The 22,413-nt window shown below is 39.9% G+C and overlaps 2 protein-coding genes across 2 annotated transcripts in view; one reads left to right on the top strand and one right to left on the bottom strand.

The window, feature by feature from the left end:
• LOC134203729 (titin-like) overlaps nt 1–18,897 on the bottom strand; it is a gene marked incomplete at its 3' end in the record, with an annotated part of 29,381 nt that extends 10,484 nt beyond the window's left edge. Inside the window, 1 exon segment of the mRNA XM_062678587.1 lies at nt 18,594–18,897.
• On the top strand, nt 7,764–9,038 carry LOC134203728 (uncharacterized). Its single transcript, XM_062678585.1, has one exon. It carries the CDS (start codon nt 7,764–7,766, stop codon nt 9,036–9,038), a length of 1,275 nt encoding a protein of 424 aa, XP_062534569.1.
• Nucleotides 18,898–22,413: the final 3,516 nt, after the last annotated feature.

The following is a 22,413-nucleotide window of genomic DNA, read 5'->3' as shown; positions in this document are numbered from 1 at the left end:
TAAACGGGAACCTTCTTACGAACGAGCGAGAGGTGATCCAAAGGTGATGGCAGCACCTGAACACCTGAATGACGATGTGGCAGATAAAGATGGCGGTATGGTGATGGACCTGGGAGAACGCGCGCAGGACATAATTTTATTGGTTCCGAATCTCCAGGAAATCCAGGAGGAGATTGGCCGAAAGAAAAACAAAGCCCCTGGGGTTGACCAACTACTAGGAGAGCTATTTAAACACGGTGGTGAGGCACTGCTTAGAGCGCTGCACTGGGTCATTACCAAGATTTGGGAGGAGGAAGTTTTGCCGCAGGAGTGGATGGAAGGTGTCGAATCTCCCATCTACAAAAAGGGCGATAAGCTCGATTGTAGCAACTACTGCGCAATCACATTGCTGAACGCCGCCTACAAGGTACTCTCCCAAATTTTATGCCGTCGACTAGCACCAATTGCAAGGGAGTTTCTGGGGCAGTACCAGGCGGGTTTTATGAACGAACGCTCCACCACGGACCAGGTGTTTGCCATTCGCCAAGTACTGCAGAAATGCCGCAAATATAACGTGCCCAAACATCATCTATTCATCGACTTCAAAGCCGCATATGATACAATCGATCGGGACCAGCTATGGCAGCTAATGCACGAACACGAATTTCCGGAAAAACTGATACGGTTGATCAAAGCGACGATGGTTCGGGTGATGTGCGTAGTTAGAGTTTCAGGGGCATTCTCGAGTCCCTTCGAAACGCGCAGAGGGTTACGGCCAGTGCGTAAATTATTCATTTTCATGAAGTATCTTCGGTCCGAATTTTGACAAACATCGCATGATTATTCGAAACATAGAATGACATAGTCAGACGACTACTCCACCAACTCATTCATTCGACTATCACTGATTGTGTTTCTATGTGCAGAAAAAAAACCCCATCTTAATTCACCGAGTAGTGATACTGCCTTTCTCGCATTTAGCCAAGACACCAACCTTATATGGCGCTTATATAGTTCGATTTCATTTTCTTAATAACTTTTAAACGCAATGTTCGATCGTTATCAAATTCAATAGTGATCAACAAGGCTTTGTCCCCTGTCGAATGCAATTTGTTGCGAGAAAATCGGTTAAGAATTACTATATGAAAATGTGGCTAATGTTTTTCGGTTTTCGTGTGCACACACACACACACACACATACACACGGACAGACAGACATTTGTTCAGTTCGACGAGCTGAGTCGATTGGTATATAACATCATGGGGCTCCGAGACTTCTATAAAAAGTTCGATTTTGGAGTGAAATGATAGCCTTTCGGTACAACTTTGTTGTACGAGAAAGGCAAAAACATAATTAACATTGTTTATATTGATGTTTACCGTTGAAAGTACCTCGCGGATGAAATTCGGATTCAGTTCTATTTGATAAATTACTTTACTCATTCAAAACATGTTCAGAATTCAGATAATTTATCAATTTGTAGAATGTGCATAAATATTCAATGAAAAATATTCAACCGAATATTGACAGGCCAGTTTCTAGACTACGAATGTGTCTAGAAGTGAGCTGACAAGTGAAGAAAGGTTGACCTCATCAAAAATGTTCGATTATTTTACACTCTGGTTATGGCAAAGTTATGGTCTTTCGTGTCTGCTATTCAACATCGCGTTGGAAGGGATAATACGAAGAGCAGGGATTAACACGAGTGGTACAATTTTCAATAAGTCCGTCCATCTATTTGGATTCGCCAACGACATAGATATTATGGTAAATACGTAACTTTGAGAAGATGGAGGAAGCCTACATCAGACTGAAGAGGGAAGCTAAGCGAATGGGACTAGTCTTCAACACGTCGAAGACGAAGTACATGATAGGAAGAGGTTCAAGAGAAGACAATGTGAGCCACCCACCTCGAGTTTGCATCGGTGGTGACGAAATCGAGGTGGTAGAAGAATCTGTGTACATGGGTTCACTGGTGACTGCCGAAAATGATACCAGCAGAGAAATTCGGAGACGCATAGTGGCTGGAAATCGTACGTACTTTGGACTCCGCAAGACGCTCCGATCGAATAGAGTTCGCCGCCGTACCAAACTGACAATCTACAAAACGCTCATTAGACCGGTAGTCCTCTACAGACACGAGACCTGGACGATGCTCATGGAGGACCAACGCGCACTTGGAGTTTTTGAAAGGAAAGTGCTGCGTACCATCTATGGTGGGGTGCAGATGGCGGACGGTACGTGGAGGAGGCGAATGAACCACGAGTTGCATGATCTGCTGGGAGAACCATCCATCTTTCACACAACGAAAATCTGACGACTGCGGTGGGCCGGGCACGTAGCCAGAATGTCGGACAGTAACCCGGAGAAAATGGTTCTCGACAACGATCCGACGGGCACAAGAAGGTGAGGTGCGCAGCGGGCAAGGTGGGTCGATCAGGTAGAAGATGCCTGGCGGACCCTCCGTAGACTGCGTGGTTGACGACGTGTAGCTATGGACCGAGCCGAATGGCGAAAACTCTAGAATACCGCACAGGCCACTTCGGCCGTAGTCTGAATAAATAATAATAATGGCGATTGGAAACATTTGTTAAAAAATAACTAAAAAGATTGAAAAGCAGGTTACAGTTGGAATGTAGAGCCATATAAGAAGAAGAAAAAGAAGATTTCCCTCTTCAAGCGCTGGATTTGGCTTTTGAGTTTTTTTTTAAGAATTACTGTTAATTCCTAGAAGGGTTTCGAACTGAGATCCAACTTTGAAACAATATTCTCAAAGTTGGTATTTCGCAGAATAGCGAAATGTTTTGCTTTTTCGTACAACAAAGTTGCACCGAAAGGCTATCATTTCACTCCAAAGACGAACTTTTTATAGAAGGATCGTAGACTCATAATGTTATATATCGATCGACTCAGCTCGTAGAGCTGAGCAAATGTCTGTCCGTCCGTGTGTATGTGTGTGCGTGTGTGCACAAAACAAAAAGTAACCAGTTTTACATATAGTAATCTCTCATCCATTTTCTTGCAACAAGTTGGATCCGAAAGGTGGTGAAGCCGCTATTAAATTTTGATAATAATCGGCCATTGCATATTGAAGTTATGAAGAAAATGGTGCACCGAACTAAAAAAGGTTAGTATCTTGGTGACTACTACTAGGTGAATTAACCTTCCGGGATTCGCATGGTCCTGGATCACTCACGCAGTCCCGCCGCTGTTGAGAGCGACAAGCGTGCTTTTTTCGAAAGTGTTGTACTTTTTACAACGGTATGAGTCCCTGAAGGTTAAGGGCATTCCTCACTGAATCCGAATTTAAAAGTACTCGCGTTATCAAGGGCACCCCATTCGAAACGGAAGCCACGTACAGCTGTCACTTTCATTATTCCACGGTTTTTCCTTTCTCGTACAACAAAGTTGTATCGAAAAGCTATAGGATTACTCCAAAAATGAATTGAAAAAATGCTATCTATTCTCCTCAAGTGTTTTTTTTTTACCTTTCTTATGTGATTTTTGCCTTTCTCGTACAACAAAGTTGTACCGAAAGGCTATCATTTCACTCCAAAATCCAACTTTTTATAGAAGTCTCGGAGACCCATGATGTTATATACCAATCGACTCAGCTTGTCGAACTGAACAAATGTCTGTCTGTCCGTGTGTATGTGTGTGTGTGTGCAAACGAAAACCGAAAAACATTAGCCACTTTTTCATATAGTAATTCTTAACCGATTTTCTCGCAACAAGTTGCATTCGACAGGGGACAAAGCCTTGTTGATCACTATTGAATTTGATAACGATCGACCATTGCGTTTAAAGGTTATTGAGAAAATGGAATCGAACTATATAAGCGCCGTATAAGGTTGGTGTCTTGGCTAAATGCGAGAAAGGCTGTATCACCACTCGGTGAATTAAGTTGGGTTTTTTATTACATTTTACGATGCACGAGAAAGGCATCAGCACAGCTAGGTGAACTAATCTGGGTTTTTTATTTTCATTTTGCAAATCTCGCTGTACAACTTGCAAACCAGAATCACGAATTATTTGGCATTGCCTTTGGTTCACATTTTAAAACGGATCAATAGCTAAAGAACGTCGTCAATAATAATAGAGTTGCATTTAATTTCATATTAGGGTGGATCAAATTGGTATAAAAAAAACTTTTCTCATTTTGTTTAATGAGCCGCATTCTTATTCTGTTCTATTTGATTCCCTGATGCTCTGGACAAAATTTTAATCAAATCGATCAACGTTTGGGCGGGGTTAAACTCGTTGAAAGTTTATATGGAAAAATGTATACAGTGATTTGCAGTTAGATGGCACAATTTACGATGAAGAACTATGATACCCATTCAGTTCTTGTAGAAATAAAAACAGAATGTTATGCCGAAAACAGCTAGAAAGTTAGAGTTTATTAGGCAAAGTTATTGTAGACCGTTTTGATAATTATAAATACACTAAGAAATAGTCGGCAATTGGAATGGTGCTTGATATTTCATGGAAATGTCGATTCCTCTTATAGATTACATCCTACTCTTTCACGTGATATATTAGTGAATTAGTGCTATGGGTGAATTTATTCCTTTTTTAGGGTGAAAGAAACGAAATTTGCTCAAACCACATTTTAGTGAAAGTCTAATAACTTCACCGGGTAAACACTCATAGTTTAAAACAAATTACAAACATTATTAAAAACCTAAAGAGATTATTGTATCCGTACGTTGTTCGGTGGGTTAAGACAGCGAGTAAATCTGAGCGTGACTCAGACTATGGCTAGGTATGCTCAACTGAACATCCACGAGCAAGTCCGGACAGTCCATGTTACTCTTGATGATGTCATACACTACAAGTCTTCGTCTAGTTGAGAGTAGTTACAGAACGATTCGGACAGACATCGGACTTTATAGACAGTTAGATAGTAGTTAGATCTTGTGCCGGAGTAGTTTTTTAAATTTGCAGTTTCCCATTAATAGCGTTTGAATCATATTTATACAAAAGAAGCTCAGAAAGATCGTTTTAAAATTGTATTAGGTCAATACCAATTTTAATGGGTCGTCCGCTTCTGCAGGCAAAAATTCAAACGTCGTGCCATCAGACTCATCAAATCGACGTTTGCATCCCCGCCAACAAAAACTGAGTCGCCTTGACCATTTGGTATTGAGTAAATCATCATTCTCGAAAGTCAGTTTTTTATAAGTTGATGAACTAGAATACTAATGGCGCAAGTACTTAGATCTTTTTTTTTGAAATCTACAATGTTGCGGGAGTACTAAATACGTTGGGTTTAATAAAACGTCTTAACTGCCTCGCACTTAAGGCGTTTTTCCAAATGTCCTCTATTTTTTAATGTTCCTAGTCTTGCCAGCATATCAGCTTGTTCGTTGCCTTCAATGCCACAATGACCGGGAACCCAATACAGGTTTACTTTTCCAGGCCAAGGTTTGGAGTGATTGAACACATTCCCAAACAAGTTTAGACGTGCATGTTGCTGTTTTCAAGGCGTTCAATGCTGCTTGACTATCAGACATTATCAACACGATATCGATCTCAGTGGCAATGGAAAACTATCCAACAGTGTTCCAAGCGGAGATTTTTGCTATAATGAAATGTGCTAATATCTGTGTAGAGAGGAAATATAGATATGCACATATTTGTATCTTCACAGATAGTCAAGCGGCATTCAAAGCATTGAGTAGCTTTGAATGTACATCAAAACTTGTCTGGGACTGCATTCTTTCATTGCGAAAAGTGTGCCAAGAGAACTCCGTAAATCTGTACTGGGTTCCAGGACACTGTGGCGTTGAAGGTAATAAAAAGGCAGACAAGCTTGCAAAACGAGGTTCAAACACACAGTTTATTGGCCCAGAACCTTTCTGCGGTATATCATACTGTACCATAAAAATGGAATTGAAATCCTGGGAAGCACAAAGGTTGGTGACCAACTGGTTGGTTGCCGAAAAGTGTGCTCAATCAAAGAGATTTATAATTCCCAATATTGAAGTAACCGAAAAGCTCTTGAAGCTCAGCAAGAGGGCTCTTTGCACATTTACTAGCCTAATTACCGGACATTGGCCGAGCAGATATCACTCACTCCTCCGAATAGTGGCCAGATTCAGAATGATATCTGTCGTTTCTGTAACATGGAACGTGAAACCTCAGAACATCTGCTTTGCAGTTGTGATGCATTAATGCAAGGGTAGATTTAAAGTTCTAAATAGTGGCTTTATGCAACCAGGAGATATTTGGACTGCAAATCCTGGAATGGTAGTGGGTTTTGTTAACTCAATTATACCGGACTGGGATAAAACGCGTCTTAGGTTGTTTACTTGACAAATGGTGATCAACCTACAAGATGCGAATACATAGTTAATAGTAATCAGGGATATACCACAAAAGTTCGACTCAATGGACGCAGTGGTTCTTCGCCCCAACAAAAAAAAATCAGGCATTATGCAAATATTTGAATGCCTATAATTTCGACGTAAGCATAAATTGAGGCATTTCGGAATAGCCTTCAGTTTGGAAAACAATTGGCCACTTGCCTGCTCCAACTTGATAATTCAGTTTTGAACCATCGGTGTGAAACACAATTGATCCTGAGCGAATATTTAGTCCACCATTTGTCCATATACTTCGCTTAAGATTAATTACATAAAAACATCGAGAAAAATTGTTTCTTTTCCTCATCCAGTCATTATTGTTAGCGATCAGTGAGCTGATACTTTTTTATTTTATTTAGAAAACTTAGATGTCCTTTCAGGTCACCATCGAAGAGATTCGAATCTTTTCTGATCTTCAAAGCACTTTTCTCAGCTTCTGATTGAATAAATTGATCCATAAGAAGCACATGGAGCAAAGCGTCTAGTGCTTTGCTCGACGTGCTTCTCATTGCACCCGTTATGGAAAGGGTAGCTAACCTTTGAAATTTTTCCAACTTTTTGTGCACCACCCTTTCATTTGTTTTAGGCCACCATACACACTAATTGATGAGCTTCCAAGGTTGGCTGATATTTCTCTTTTTGATAACATCTCACCAATCCAGTCAACAATGCATACATCGAAACCTCGTTTCAACATAGCATTCTTCATGGAACAGTGAGATGTGTTATCGAACGCTCCTTCAATGTCAAGGAACGTTGCAAGTGAAATTTCTTTTGCATCAAAAGATCTTTCCAATTTTGTAACTATCCTGTGAAGCGCTGTAACTAAAGATTTTTCCTCCTGATACGCGAACTGATTTCTGCTCAGAGGAGTTTTCGTTAAATAGGATGATTTTATATGCTCATCTATTGGTTTGTATGCGACACACGATTCCAAAATACTATTTTTTTGATCATAGTAGCTGTGTGCTCCAGTGACAACGGTCAAACAAATCGTCACGCGTCAGAAGCTTGCCGGTCGACTATAAATAGCCGGCGCATCAGCTGATTGGTTCATTATGACACTGGACGGCAACCAATCAAGACCACCAGCAGGAAGGAAGCAAGCCTATTATAATCATATTATAACTATAATCAATTATTAAATAAATATAATACAAGTTTGAAACCCTGCCTTCTTCTGCTGGATTCGTTGTCCTGCCGTACCAATCCCGGTCCAATACTCCGCCATCTTATTTTGGATTCACGGCCGAATACAAAACATTGGTCCTTCGAACCGGATCCTGGACTGGCGAGCTGTTGTTAAACGGATATTTCGTGCGTGTTTTCCACCGATTTAACTGCAGTTCGGACGTATAACTTGTGAAGCGATTCTTGTGAAGCGCCAAATGTTCCATTGAATAATTCCACCCAAGATGATGTTGTCCCGTACTCCACCCCGTAGAAACCCGGAAAATCCGGAAGATGTGAAACTGTTAATCCAGAAACGTGGTCAAGTGAAAGCAAAGGTCACGCGAATTTTCAATTTCTTGGTCACAGCAGAAAATGAAGACAGAAGGCTGTCACTTCCTCTTCTGCGGGTTCATTCCAAGAGCCTGCAGGTGATTTATCAAGAATATAACGATATCCATGATGCCATTGTTGCCGTCGTTGAAGAAGAAAATGTTACTAGTCAGGAAGAGAAGTACATTGAATTTAAAACTCTTTACAACGAAACCCTTATCAAAATAGAAACGATGATCGAAGCATTCGAGAAAGAAACCCGAGCAACATTGCCCGTACCTATGCCTGCGACTTCAGCTTCAGTAAATCAATCCTCAAATCAACCTGTTATCATTCAAGCTCAATCGTTCCGTACTCCCTTGCCAACCTTTGATGGTCGTTACGAATCATGGCCACGCTTCAAGTCAATGTTTCAAGACATAATGCAACGATCAAACGATTCTGATGCAGTCAAGTTGTATCATTTGGAGAATTCATTGAAGTGTGATGCAGAAGGTGTAATTGATTTAGAAACAATTCAAAACAATAATTACGCTCGAGCTTGGGACATTTTGGAAGAACGTTTTGGAAACCAAAGGCTGATAATTGAATCACATATTCTTGCTCTACTGAATATGAAGAAGGTTTCAAGAAAGTCGTCGAAAGATCTCCGAAATCTCATCGATGAATGCACCCGTCATGTGGACAATCTTCAAAAACTAAATCAACGTTTGACAGGAGTATCTCAACTGTTTGTGGTGACTCTACTAACACGTGCCTTGGACGACCAAACCCACGAACTTTGGGAAGCATCTATCAACCAAACCGAACTTCCAGAATATGAGCAGATGGTCGAATTCCTGAAGCAGCGGTGCGTGATTTTGGAACGTTGCGAACCCACGATTCTTGCTACAAAGACGTCAAATTTCGAAGCTTCGAACTTCAAATCTGGACCTTCTAGATCGTCACATGCTGCGACAGCAACATCCGAATATGCGTGCGATTTTTGTTCCGGTAAACATCAGAATTTCAAATGTCCGACATTCCAGAAGATGACTGTAGAGCAGCGTCAAGATAAGCTGAAGGAGATACATCTTTGCTTCAACTGTTTAAGAAAGGGCCATCGTAGTGCAACATGTCCTAGTGACAAATCATGTGGAAAGTGTTCCAAGAAGCGAGCGACGCGACAAGCCGGAAGTAAGAACTAATATACCAGCAGCATCAACCGAAACAGATCTAGTGCAACCAGCACGGAAGAGGCCTGTAACTGCATCTTGTTCCAGTATGTTCCGTCCACCAGTCAAGCAAGTTTTTCTGATGACAGCTATGGTGAATATTATGTCCAAGAGTGGCGAAGCATATCAAGTTCGAGCATTGTTAGATTCAGGATCTCAAATCAATCTGTTATCGGAATCTTTGATGAAGAAATTGAATATTCCGAAACAACCGGCTAACGTTCCCGTTATTGGTGTAGGAGGTGCGAAATCCCATATACGCCATCGAGTGGTGGTGAGAATGACGTCCAGCTATAACAATTTCTCTGCCTACGTTGATTGCCTCGTCACGCCAAAGGTAACTGGATCCGTTCCATCAGCAAATGTTCAAGTAGATGCATGGAACATTCCCCCTGGTGTTATATTAGCTGATACATCATTCAATAAATCCCGTGAAGTTGAAATGCTGATTGGAGCCGAACATTTCTTCAATATTCTGAAACAAGGCCAGATCAAGCTTGCAGATAATCTACCTACCTTGTACGAAACAAAGTTCGGATGGGTTGTAGCTGGTTCACTCGAAGAAACAGAGGAAGATTCTCCAGTATGTGCAAATTTGGCTGTGACCGACGGACTAGAAGCGTGTTTACAGCGGTTCTTTCATCAAGAAGATAACACTGAACCAGACAATAATACTAATGAACAAGAACAATTTGAAGAACATTTCCAACGAACCTATCGTCGAAACAAAGATGGACGATTCGTAGTCCAGCTACCCTTTCGTGAAACAGTTCAACAATTTGGAAATTCCAGATCGCTAGCATTGAAACGATTTCTGTTATTGGAGAAACGACTGGCGCGCAATCCAGATTTGATGACTCAATATGCTGAATTTATCAATGAATATCGACTATTAAACCATTGCCGAGAAGTGAGAGAAGAAGAAGATTCCCCTGGTCTTCAAACATATTATCTTCCACATCATTGTGTCCTCAAACCATCCAGTAGCAGCACCAAGTTGCGAGTAGTGTTTGACGCGACAGCAAAAACAAGTGAATTTTCTTTGAATGACGTATTGATGACAGGAACTAGCAGCCAAAGTGACCTGTTCAGCATCGTACTACGATTTAGGACTCATGTTTATGCCTTTTCTGTGGACGTTACAAAAATGTACCGACAAATTCTCATCGATCCTTCCCAAACACGTTACCAGAGAATATTTTGGAGATGTTCCCCATCGGAAGAGTTAAAGGTATTGGAGCTTTCAACCGTTACTTATGGAACATCAGCAGCTTCGTTTCTAGCTGTAAGGGCACTTTTTCAGTTAGCCCACGACGAGAGAGAGAATTATCCGGAAGCAGCAGAAGTGATCTTGACCGATTCTTATATGGATGATTTTTTAACCGGCTCAAATTCAATTGAAGCAACCAAAAAATTACGTTGTGACCTAGAAGCGCTAATGCTGAAGGGTGGATTTCCGATTCGAAAATGGTGTTCCAACTCCGGTGCTGTGCTTGAAGGAGTACCTGACGAAGATCGAGAATCTCTGGTTACTATACAAGACTTGAGCGCAAATGAAGTAATCAAGACATTAAGACTACTATGGGACGCGAAGAAGGATCTGTCCCTATTTAATAAGTCATTTGAGCCAACAGACGATAAAGACAACGTGACAAAGCGACGTGTACTGTCTCAAATAGCGAAGATATTCGATCCTTTGGGCCTAGTATCACCTGTGATCGTAGAAGCAAAAATAATCATGCAGAAAGTTTGGGCTACACAAATTGATTGGGATGATACTGTGGAAGGCGATTTATTGAAGCATTGGATGGAGTTCAAAGCAGCATTAAGTCAACTCAATAATTTCAAGATTCCAAGATGTGTCGTTTTTCTTGAAACAGAAACAATGGAGATTCACGGTTTTGCAGATGCCTCCAAATCTGCATATGGCGTCTGTATCTACCTTCGTTGCATTCGAAAGAACGGATCTGCAGAGTCTCATCTTTTATGCAGTAAATCAAAAGTAGCTCCTCTTCATGAAATAACTATTCCAAGATTAGAACTGTGTACCAATTTATTGCTAGCCAAGTTAGTAGACAAGGTAGTTCCTGTTTTGAAATTAAATATCCATGAAATCAAGTTATGGTCCGACAGTCAAATAGCCCTGGCTTGGATGAAGAAACCTTTGGATCGACTGCAGGTATTCGTTCGAAATCGTGTAGCTGAAATCAATAAGTTGACCAAGCATTGCCATTGGAACTATATTAAAACGGATCAAAACCCAGCGGACGTCGTATCCCGTGGAATGAGGCCAGCCTTATTAAGCAAAAACCAGCTGTGGTGGAACGGTCCAAACTTCCTTCGTGAAGCTAATTACAAAACAGAACCTATAGAAGATATACCCGAAAACATAATTCCTGAGCTGAAGGATGTTGTCATCGCAAATCCAATAATGAAGCTGCCTGAAACCAATTTCGACCGCTATGATTCATTTCATAAGTTGCAGCGTGTATATGCTCATATCGCACGTTTTGTTCGTCGAGTTAGAACAACCAAAGAAGAGAGGAGCTCCTGTTTAAAGCTGACCGTACAAGATATGCGTGTGTCAATCTATGTTCTTCAACAAAACGATTTTCATGAAGAACTTCAGTGCATCAAACGTGGTGACATTCCAAAGCGTCTGGCTGCACTACAGCCGTTCATCGATGAAAATGGTCTTCTACGAGTGGGTGGACGTCTTCAAAACTCGAAATTGCCTTATGATGCCAAACACCAGCTGTTGCTTCCTCAGAAGCACCGAGTAACAGAATTACTGATCAAGAAAATCCACGAGGGACGTCTCCATGAAGGTCAATCCGGTGTATTAGCAGCCATTCGTCAACAATTCTGGATTCTAAATGCTCGTTCAATCATTCGCAAAATAATTCACAAGTGCATGAAATGTTTTCGTACCAAACCAAGAATGTATCAACCATTGATGGGAAATCTACCTGAGTTCCGAGTAAACATTGCTGCACCGTTCGAGCTAACCAGAGTAGATTATGCTGGACCAGTTTCAGTAAAAGAAGGCAAGCGAAAACCACGGATCATCAAGGCATACATCGCTTTATTTGTGTGTCTTGTTTCAAAAGCTGTCCATTTGGAACTTGTGTCGGACCTGACATCAGAGGCATTCCTGGCCGCATTGGATCGGTTCGTCAATCGGAGAGGTGCAGTTCGAAAAATATTTTCAGACAACGGAACTAATTTCGTCGGTGCATTTAAGGAGTTGCGTCAGTTGCGTACTTTATTTACTGACAAGCTTGTGAAAAATCAAATTGACAATTTCCTGCTACCACGAGAAGTCGAATGGGAATTTATTCCTCCAAGATCACCAAACTTTGGAGGTTTGTGGGAAGCTGGAGTAAAGGTAGTGAAATTACATCTTGCAAGAACCTTGGGAACCGCAACATTAACTTTTGAAGAATTATATACTGTGTTAACTCATATTGAGTCCATTGTCAATTCTCGGCCGTTATATTGCTCATCGGATGACCCAAATGACCTACAACCGATATCTCCTTCGCATCTTCTTCTTGGTAAACCAATGGAATCATTAACTAAGCCATCCTATGAAGATGTTCCTGCTAATCGTTTGACCAGGTGGCAATATCTAAATCATCTGCGAGATCATTTTTGGAAAAGATGGTCAAAAGAGTATTTATCAACACTTCAATCAAGAGCAAAATGGACGAAGAAACAGCCAAATATTGAAGTCAACACAGTGGTTTTATTAGCAGAAGACAACCAACCAGCGCAAGTATGGAAATTGGGAAGAATCACTGCTGTTCATCCAGGAAAGGATGGTATTGTTCGAGTTGTTGATGTGCGAACTACAACCGGCGTTTATCGACGAGCAGTAAGCAAGTTAGCTCCTTTACCTTTGCAGAACAGCATCAAAAATTAAAACCAAATTTAAATGGGGGGAGAATGTATGCGACACACGATTCCAAAATACTATTTTTTTGATCATAGTAGCTGTGTGGTCAAGAGCTCCAGTGACAACGGTCAAACAAATCGTCACGCGTCAGAAGCTTGCCGGTCGACTATAAATAGCCGGCGCATCAGCTGATTGGTTCATTATGACACTGGACGGAAACCAATCAAGACCACCAGCAGGAAGGAAGCAAGCCTATTATAATCATATTTTTTTTTTTTTTTTTTTTTTCATGTAACCCGTTGGCAGTCTCTCGACTCAAACTCTACTCCGGGTCCATCCCTGTTATTCCCCATGGTAATTAAATTTGCTTCTATGAGCCTCTATTTTAGATCAATAACAGACGTTCCTAAGCCACGTTGCTCAAATGGTCACTGTTTTAGGCCTGATCCAAATAGTTTTATTAAATAGTCCCCTTCAATAACATGATCACCGTTTTCACCATTATAACTATCACTCATCACTCCAACTTAACCCTGTTGATCCGGTGATTAAATTTGCTTCTACGAGCCTATATTTTTGATCATTAACAGACGTTTCTAAGCTACGTTGCTCAAATGGTCACTGTTAAGGCCTGATTCAAATAGTTTTCTACAAAATAATCCCGGTAGCATCACTTATTATCGTTTTCACCACTATCACTATCATAATTACTATTGTCCCTGTCATCACAAATATCTACAGTCATGAACACACACACAATGAATCGATCTTCAAAACAGCGCTGTTATATATCATATAAGAACCGACACTTCTACTAGCTTTCATTGGACATGTACATGTACATTATTTCTAGTATAATTATAAAATAATTCCCACTTCTAGCACCTCAACTCAATATTGCATTTCATTCTTCATACTCACTGCGAACATGTTCCCATCCCAAATCAACTCTATCTTTTACCTAGCTTCTTCTGTCACTATGTCTACACCACCAATACCAACTTGTGTATTAACCTTTTCACTAACACTTGTATAACCACACAACATCACCATTTTCATATCAACAACCATTTTTTTCACAATTTCATCGAGATCAGCAATTATCACTACTATCCCTACTACAAAAAACTAGTCAGTCATTTTTTTTTTCTAAATTTGCAGTTTCCATCAAACAAATGAAGCTCAAAAAATAATAAGCTTAAAATCTATCGCGAGAGTCAGTCTTATTGTAGATATGATGACAAAGAGAGAAAACTCGAATAGAAGTGCATTTTGAAACAATAATAACGCACTAGAGTTTGATAAATATGACTCGTTTAAAATTTATTTTGGAATCTATTTAGTCTATTTACCAGGCCACACTTCAGAACCGTGCGCCCAGCAATTATAAAAAATTCTCAACTTAACAACACTGTTGCTATGGGCCTGTTGGTCTTCAAAAGCTTCGAAATCGCCTCCGAATAGAATTCAACAGGTAATAATTTTACAGACATTTCTTGAGCTTCGAATTTTTGATAGGGTTAGGAAGTCTTATGGTAGATCTTTATGTCTATGGATCTACTGTTAATCTAGTCATAATTATGTCGAATGTTTCGCACTGTGTCATTATTACTCTGTCTGTCTTAGTTATCTTATGTTTCCTACGTTATTCAGTTCAATTCTATACTCATTGTAGATTATGTTACGTTTTGATGTCAGTTCATTGTCTCTATTGCTAAAGGTCACCTCCTCTCAGGCGAGTATCCTAGTTCAAGCGTATAAGTAAATACCGCTTAATAGTTAAGGTGAAGGTGGGTTGAGTACCAAAACAAAGCTTTGAAAGTATTTGTACAATAAAAACTGTCATATACTGTAGTAGTATTGGTGTCGTATTAAAAAAAACAAAGAATATTAGTAGGGTGGTTCAAAAAACGACCCAGCACCACCACGCTCACTCGATTCCGTCCCATGCTCCGAGTGTCCTCCAAAAACCGATTTGAACAAAAACTGGTTGAGCGGAAGCCGGTTCAAGTTTGTATGAAAACTAGTATGGCAAACTAAACCTTTTATTACACTGGCTACAGTGCCTCCCCTCCAAACGTTGGCGAAAAGAGAACCCACATAGCTGAAAGCAACATTCCAGAGACTTCCCTGAAAGAAAACCGCATCGCAGGAAAGATCCATTGATTACGTAACGCAAAAATTGCATTTTATACCCCACTCACCCCCAGGTCATGGTTTTTGTATGAAGCATCTGCCCCTGGTGCGATAGTGTAGACTATAGACTAGACTTGAAGTATCTGCCCCTGGTGCGATAGATATCACAGACAAATTTTTGGTATTTTTTTGAATAGCACGTTTCACTGATGCCTTCTAAGAAGCCTAATTATCATGCTAAAGATTCGCAACCTCGATTAAAATCGACTCGCAACTATTGGAACGACCATTCAATATGGATTGTCTATGGAGTTGAAGCTCTTGAATATTTCATCCAGTCATATAGTCTCCCCTCCCCTCTCCCCTCATATAGTCTCAACCTCGCCATATAAACTGTCATACAAAACCTGAAACGACTTGTGCACGATAAGCCTCTATTCAAACCAGCCCAAACCATCGGATGACACCCAAATTATAAATCACAATCGACTGCGCGTGGCGGAGCAAAATTATTTTTTGAGCCACCCTAATTATTAGTTTGCCGCTGCCGGTGCCGTTGTTTACATTCGCTCCGCGATCAGTTTTTAATCGTTTTTTTTTTCGGGCAAAAATAGCAGTTTATATTAAGTTTTCGGTTTAGTCAAGTGACTGATTTCGAAAAGTGATGTTTAATTTGCATTCCATCAACATTTCGGGCTCCTCATGTGCGGAGAAGTGAGTGAAAACTTGATTTTTTCAGTGCCCTTTGAGAAGAAGTGAAGTGCAGTGATAAGCCCACCAAATCGCGAACGACTAATAAATTGTCACGAAACTGCTGATTTCTGATATTATTCGAGCCGAAATGCATAAGACTTTTTGGATAAACATGTTCATTATCACGGGAAGTGGATAAATATGCTGTGAACAGGTTAGTAATTTGAATATTAAACTTTTGCTCGGTGCTGGTCGATGCATTCGAATGTTGGTGGGAGAGGAGAGCGGGAGGTGTGGGGTTGACCCGTGGAAGGTCCGGTGCCATATTGGCTGCCATCATGGTACTCTTCCAACTATGTCCTTAAGCAAACGTGAAAAAATGCAGAATGTCTTGATGATATTTTCTACTGGTTAATTCCTACCTAGCTATGTTTAAGCGTGGCTACGACTCATCATAATCAGGGAACGCCTCTGAAAAGTATTGCCGCATAGCAGAGATCATTATCACTGATGAAAAGGACCTCTACCTGTCTGCACCACCATTCAAGGCTCCAAGATACGATGTCCGTTGAATCACATGCACATGCGTAAAATCAGTGCATCAATGTCAGATTATATGTGACGTGGCATTAAACAAAAAATAATCAACATGTGATATCACCACGACAGGATATGTCTTTGGTTGCCATATCAGTGCTAATGGCGTAAGCCCACCCATCGCAACAAGTTAACCTATCCGGGGAGGGAGAAATAATGTAATAAAAATGCTTGAGAATATCATTTCAAGACCAAAGTCTCAAAACTACCCATACGCTTCTGCAAACAAAGACCCAAACGACGACCCGACGACCAACAGTTCTCCCATGCAAACCAATACCATCAACACGCACGCGAGGGTCTCTGCTGTTGACAGTGCTGGTCCGCGCGAGAGCGCCACCAGACTCCCGAAATCGACACTCGAGCTCGAGTCCCCGCCCACAAAGACAAGTCACTGTTCAAACGAATGTTGCCTTAATTGACTTCCCCATCCCGGGCACAGATTCTTTCCGAAGGATACTCAATATAAGTTCCACCGGGAAGCCAAGCACCAGAGATTGAGGAAAATCAGATAATCCAGCATCAGGCTTCTCGCGTCTGTTAGTTAAGCAGAGAAGATGTTATAGGTGATATTCTCAATACGGCCGTTCAGAATGGTTCAGCGGATGTGAATTATGGATCATTATTAGGTCTTGTAATTTTGAACAAAACATTCTGAATACACGCGATAAACTATGAATATTATTATATCGGAGTTTTTAATTAGGATCGCGAATCAAGTAAAAATACTGATAAGTATAAGTTTGTAATTACTACCGACATTGTATTTGTGATCAAAACTGACATTGTGTTTTTAGTTAAAACTCAAGTATACTAAACACGTAACGGAAAAAAGTAGTGTTATTAAAAAAATTATAATAATTTACATTATAAATTCTGATTAATTTCAAGATACTGATCCAACATCACATCTTCAAGGGCTCCTCACAAGCTACACATTTCATTCAGGCACTTTAGAACGTCCATGTAGTAACTTGTTCACACTTGAAATCTGCCTCGACCAAGTTGGCAGAACGCGCCCTTACCCTTTCTGAACCCAAGGGCAGGGAATTATCATGAATAAAATTATTATACTAATTTGCTTCACAGTGGGACATGTTGACTTGTTCGTTTTTATTGAAGCCAAAATTCAATTTATATTTTTTTATTTGGATAAACTCTTATAAGTATTGTATTGGCATGTGGCAGATTTGCCACTAAATCTTATATTTCACGTTAAGTATGACACTGTACTGGAGCCCCCCCCCCACACTGTGCGGTAAGACGCGCGGCTACAAAGCAAGATCATGCTGAGGGTGGTTGGGTTCGATTCCCGATGCCGGTCTAGGCAATTTTCGGATTGGAAATTGTCTCGACTTCCTTGGGCATAAAAGTATCATCGTGTTAGCCTCATGATATACGAATGCAAAAATGGTAAACCTGGCTTAGAAACCTCGCAGTTAATAACTGTGGAAGTGCTTAATGAACACTAAGCTGCGAGGCGGCTCTGTCACAGTGTGGGAATGTAATGCCAATAAGAAGAAGATGACACTGTACTGAACGTATTTTAGATTTGGATGCATTACGATTTATGAATATATGAGAAATGAAAGTTTTGTAGAGCAGTTTTAGCGAAAGGATTGTCAAACGGACAAGCTAATTTTATAACAACTTTAATTTTATATCATCTCATTTACACATTTAATATCTAAATATGAAGTCGACTGTAATATTTTTGGGTCAGTAATAGCAATAGGAGCACTGGTAGAACAAAGACTTTCTCCACGTCACTGCAGCAGCGCTCAAAAATGTAGAAACAAACGATCATAATATTTGATAAGCAAGATATTAAAGATTTCTGTAGTTGATTTAGATACTTTGCTACATTTTAAAGCTTGTAAAATGTTCGTAGAATATTATGCCTAGTTGTTAAACCCTTGTGAACCTATCTCGTCAACAGTGGGAACACTAAATACACTGCACGATACCCAAATTTGTCCCGTAGGTAATAATTGTTGTTGCATTTCCTGTTTAATCCTTTCACCCAAAATCCCGAAACACAGTAGCCACCTTCAAATGTCAGATGAAAACTTTTTTTTTTTGCTTTTGCTATTTAGCGTCGTAACAAAGAGCGATAGGAACTTTACATTTTTTAATTCTATGTAGGTACCTAATGGATATTCCATCCAGCAGATCAAGGGAAAAAATAGAAAATTCAAACTTACGGTTTAGTTAATCGAAACATCGGCCATCGAGCAATGCAGTTCAGAAAAAAAACTTATCACCCTCAAAACCCAACAATGTCCTCTCTGGTCGCAGCTTTTTCTTCTTATACGACTGATGGGTTAGTGCGAATTAAATTTCTGTCGCCTTCTTCGATCGTCACCAGAGCCCCAAAGCACCCCAGGGACGCGGTGTTTTTCTTTTGCCAAACACAAACCCGTACGGCGACCACTGGACCCAATTCCCAACACATTAGCTTCCACGCTATGTTCTCCACACGAAACGCACTTTTTCGATACTTTTTAAAACGGATATTCACCTTTTTGCGACAAATAAACTTGTTGACGACAATCAATCCGAGCCAAATTTTTCAACTTGCACTGCCATTTTGACGGCGAGGCCAAGCGGTGCTGGTCGTATTAGGTCTACAACGTTAGGCCAACTGGAGAATTTGACAGATTTTTGTTTACCCGCGCCGGCAGATGATTACGCCCACCGGTCCGGGTAGGCGCGATTACATGCACGGAGAAAAGGAAAAAAAAAGTACTACTAACCAATGATTTTGAGTGTATTATTTACTTCAACGTGAAGTTAAACGATTTACAAGATTTACAATGATATGGAAATGCTAATATCATCTTAAAAACTTAGACGTTCACACCAGGTTCAGACTGGTGATTAGATTGGCCCAGGATAAAAAAAAGTCGTCCGATTCTACGGGGCACCCCGCAGCACTTTGCCTTTGGGTAAGAAAATCATTCTCTGAAAATTTCAGCCTGATCGGATGGAAAGGAATTGGATTGGAATTGGATGGAAAAGCCCGATTGAGCCCGATTGCAGGAAATGAAGTTAACATGCCAATGAACAATTCGACATAAAATTCTACTATGATTAAATAAACTTTAAAGTACACACTTAATTTTTTTTACCGGGATCTCAGCAAAATGTTGAACTTTTACCGAGAATTGCACAGCCGTGCCCCAGCAAACATGTTTTTTGCCGAGATTTCTGTCAAAATTGCTGATAATCAGCTAATAATTTGCCGAAAATCAGCTAACAAACGCTATTTTTGCCGGAATATCAGTTATTTATTTTGCTGGCGCACGGCTGTGCAGATTTTTGCCGAGCTGCAGAAATAAAAACTGAGTGTATAGTTTTTAGCTGATTTATTTGGAGTTTGATTGATGAGCACTTTGAAATTCATTAATAATTGCCTTGAAAACATATGCATGCAATCAAAGGTGCCTGCGATGCGTGATTTCGCGCGTACTGAAATATAAGTAACTGCACGCGCGCCCCAACACATATCGCAGCTGACAGATGCTATAAACAGTTTGACATCAACTGCTTCCAGACACTGAACTGAAATTTTCGTCTAAGCACCCATTGAAGTCTTTGTTGACAACGGCAACCTAAAATTTGTTATTTTTTCATCAACAGAAATTTATTCGAGTATCGTAATTCACAAGTTTCTACTATTCTTTTGATTCGCAAATATACCAACTAACGAATGCTTTATTTCAGACAGTACGATGTGATGATCGCTTAGTCGTCTCGTAGGGCAAAGAAAATTCACCTTTGAAGCGGAGAAAGATGTTCTGTATACATATCTGTATTTGCTCACCGCTAAATGGAGAACTCTTCCGGATGATGTTTTGCTGTCGGATGTTATTTGATCGACGTATGATATGAATGAATAACCCCAGAAACCATGTTTTTTGCTTTTATTTAATGATTATAAGACAGTTTTATCGTTAAACATATCATATCATTAACATCATTGAGTCAAGTTTGATGAAGAAATTCTTGAGAGGACTGGTAGAGGTTCTATATTTACTATTCGACATGGCAATCTGCATACTGAAACTGTGTTATTATCCTTTTATTCGGTATACATTGAACGTTTTTGCTTTTGCACGATGAAGACGAATATAATAAGATTTTGAAAGTTGACGAAAGCTTGGTGTTACACATGAGAGAATGGATGCCTTTCTCGTATACAAATTATACGTAATTTATAATAAGGGCTAGTACCTCCTAACTCTGAGTAGATCACTTTTACACAGTGTGTTACGGAGAAAGATCTACCAAAGCCCTAGTATAGTTTTTAGTTCCATAACAGAGGTGGTTTTCGTCGGCGAAGCAACGGCTAAGCAAAAACCGTGTTGGCGTTATTTGGGAAGATAACATTGAACTTTTGACTGTTCGGCGATGGACAAGAACTACTAAAATTTCCTTCGAAAGGGACACTTGGTTCAAACATATATTTAACCGCGAAACGCAAATCTTCGGGTAAAGTAGAGAGATATTAAGTAGGACCAGCATTGAAAAAGATCATCATTCGCTGCCCTACAACTACGCAATCATCACACTATCTGAAATAAAACATTCGTTAGTTAAAATGTTTCAAATAAACATAATTGTAGAAAAAATGAATACTGATACACGAGTGGATTTCTTTGTTGATGAAAAATAACACATTTTGGGTTGTCGTTGGACACGAAGAACTTCAATGGATGCTTGGACATATCCAGCAAATCAAATTGCTGGTTTGAGAAATGAAAATTTGGTGTGTATAGATTCCACTATCTATAATAGACTCTGATGCTGAAGAAGGTATTTTAGGTATTTTATGAGACGTTTCGCGGCGGCCCGATTATTTACATTTAGTGTTTTGTTTTGGTATGATTCTGCGTGAACATTTCGTTAGGTCCAAACACAAAATAATTTTTCTAACGTTTTACCACAGATAACAGATATTGAGGCTGGCATCCCATACGTGTGTAAACATTCGCAACCGTTAATTCAAATGTATTTTTAATTGGAGCCGCGTTTGGCAATCGATTGGAGATGGCGCAAGAATCATTGTTATTGAAAACGCAGCCCGATTGCGGCTGTCAAATTCATTGGCTGCGTTCGACGGTTGTAATTCAGCTGCATCCTTAGATACTGCCGCAATCAGTTGAGTAGATGGCAGTAGTGGGCCAACGTATATCAATTCAAAAGTTTACACAGGATTTTCAATAAAATTTGTTCTAGCTTCAATATCTGTTATCTGTGGTTTTACTTTCATGTTTTCTTCAGTATTTTATGCTAACAATGCAATAGTATGAATAATCTAGCAACACGTATAGGAAATCGTATGAAAAGCTTTGTTCTTAAGCTCTAGAAACCGAAAAGAAAAATAGGTAGAATTGATGATCCGACCCATTGGAATGTTCAGCGCGTATTAACCAAACAAACGGGCTCCCACTAATTGGCGCTTTGATGTTGCATGAAGAAGAAGAAGCAGAAAGATGATAATCGAAAAAATCTCCACGGGAAACCATACGGAGAAGTTTTTAAAACTCTTCGCAAAAATTCTGAAAGCAATTTAATTAAAAACGGTAAGCAGTACGGGGTTGGACTTTTCTTATATTGTGTTTTAAGTGTAATATTAGAAAATAAAATTTCGAATAGAAATATTGTGTTTATTATTTTTTTTTTTTTTTTTTTTTTTTTTAATGGCCCACCGCTACCCCCACACCAAAGAGCTCTTCGTTTTTTTTGAGCCCCCTGGCAGTGGACTCTTCTAGGACAGAACAAAACAATTACAAATTACATAAAAACATGAAATATTAGTGTGTGTGCGGAAGTGGTGAACCTGAACAAAAATAAGCTAATCGAGGGATTCCCAGTGGAACTGTGTTCCTTTAAAGGGATCCCAATATTTAAAATTACAAAAAAAAAATCATATTCAAAACTTTACATTAATATGATTAGGTAAGGTAAGGTAGTTATTCGGAGATTATTCTGGCAATATAAAATTTAGATTAAAAATGA

The sequence above is a fragment of the Armigeres subalbatus genome, unplaced genomic scaffold, assembly GCF_024139115.2.
Source record: "Armigeres subalbatus isolate Guangzhou_Male unplaced genomic scaffold, GZ_Asu_2 Contig2073, whole genome shotgun sequence".
NCBI lineage: Eukaryota > Metazoa > Arthropoda > Insecta > Diptera > Culicidae > Armigeres > Armigeres subalbatus.
This window is presented reverse-complemented; position numbering and strand designations above follow the sequence as displayed.

What these genes read in the sequence shown, in the direction of transcription:
- LOC134203728 (XM_062678585.1), top strand. Translation starts at nt 7,764, where the DNA reads ATGATGTTGTCCCGTACTCCACCCCGTAGAAACCCGGAAAATCCGGAA.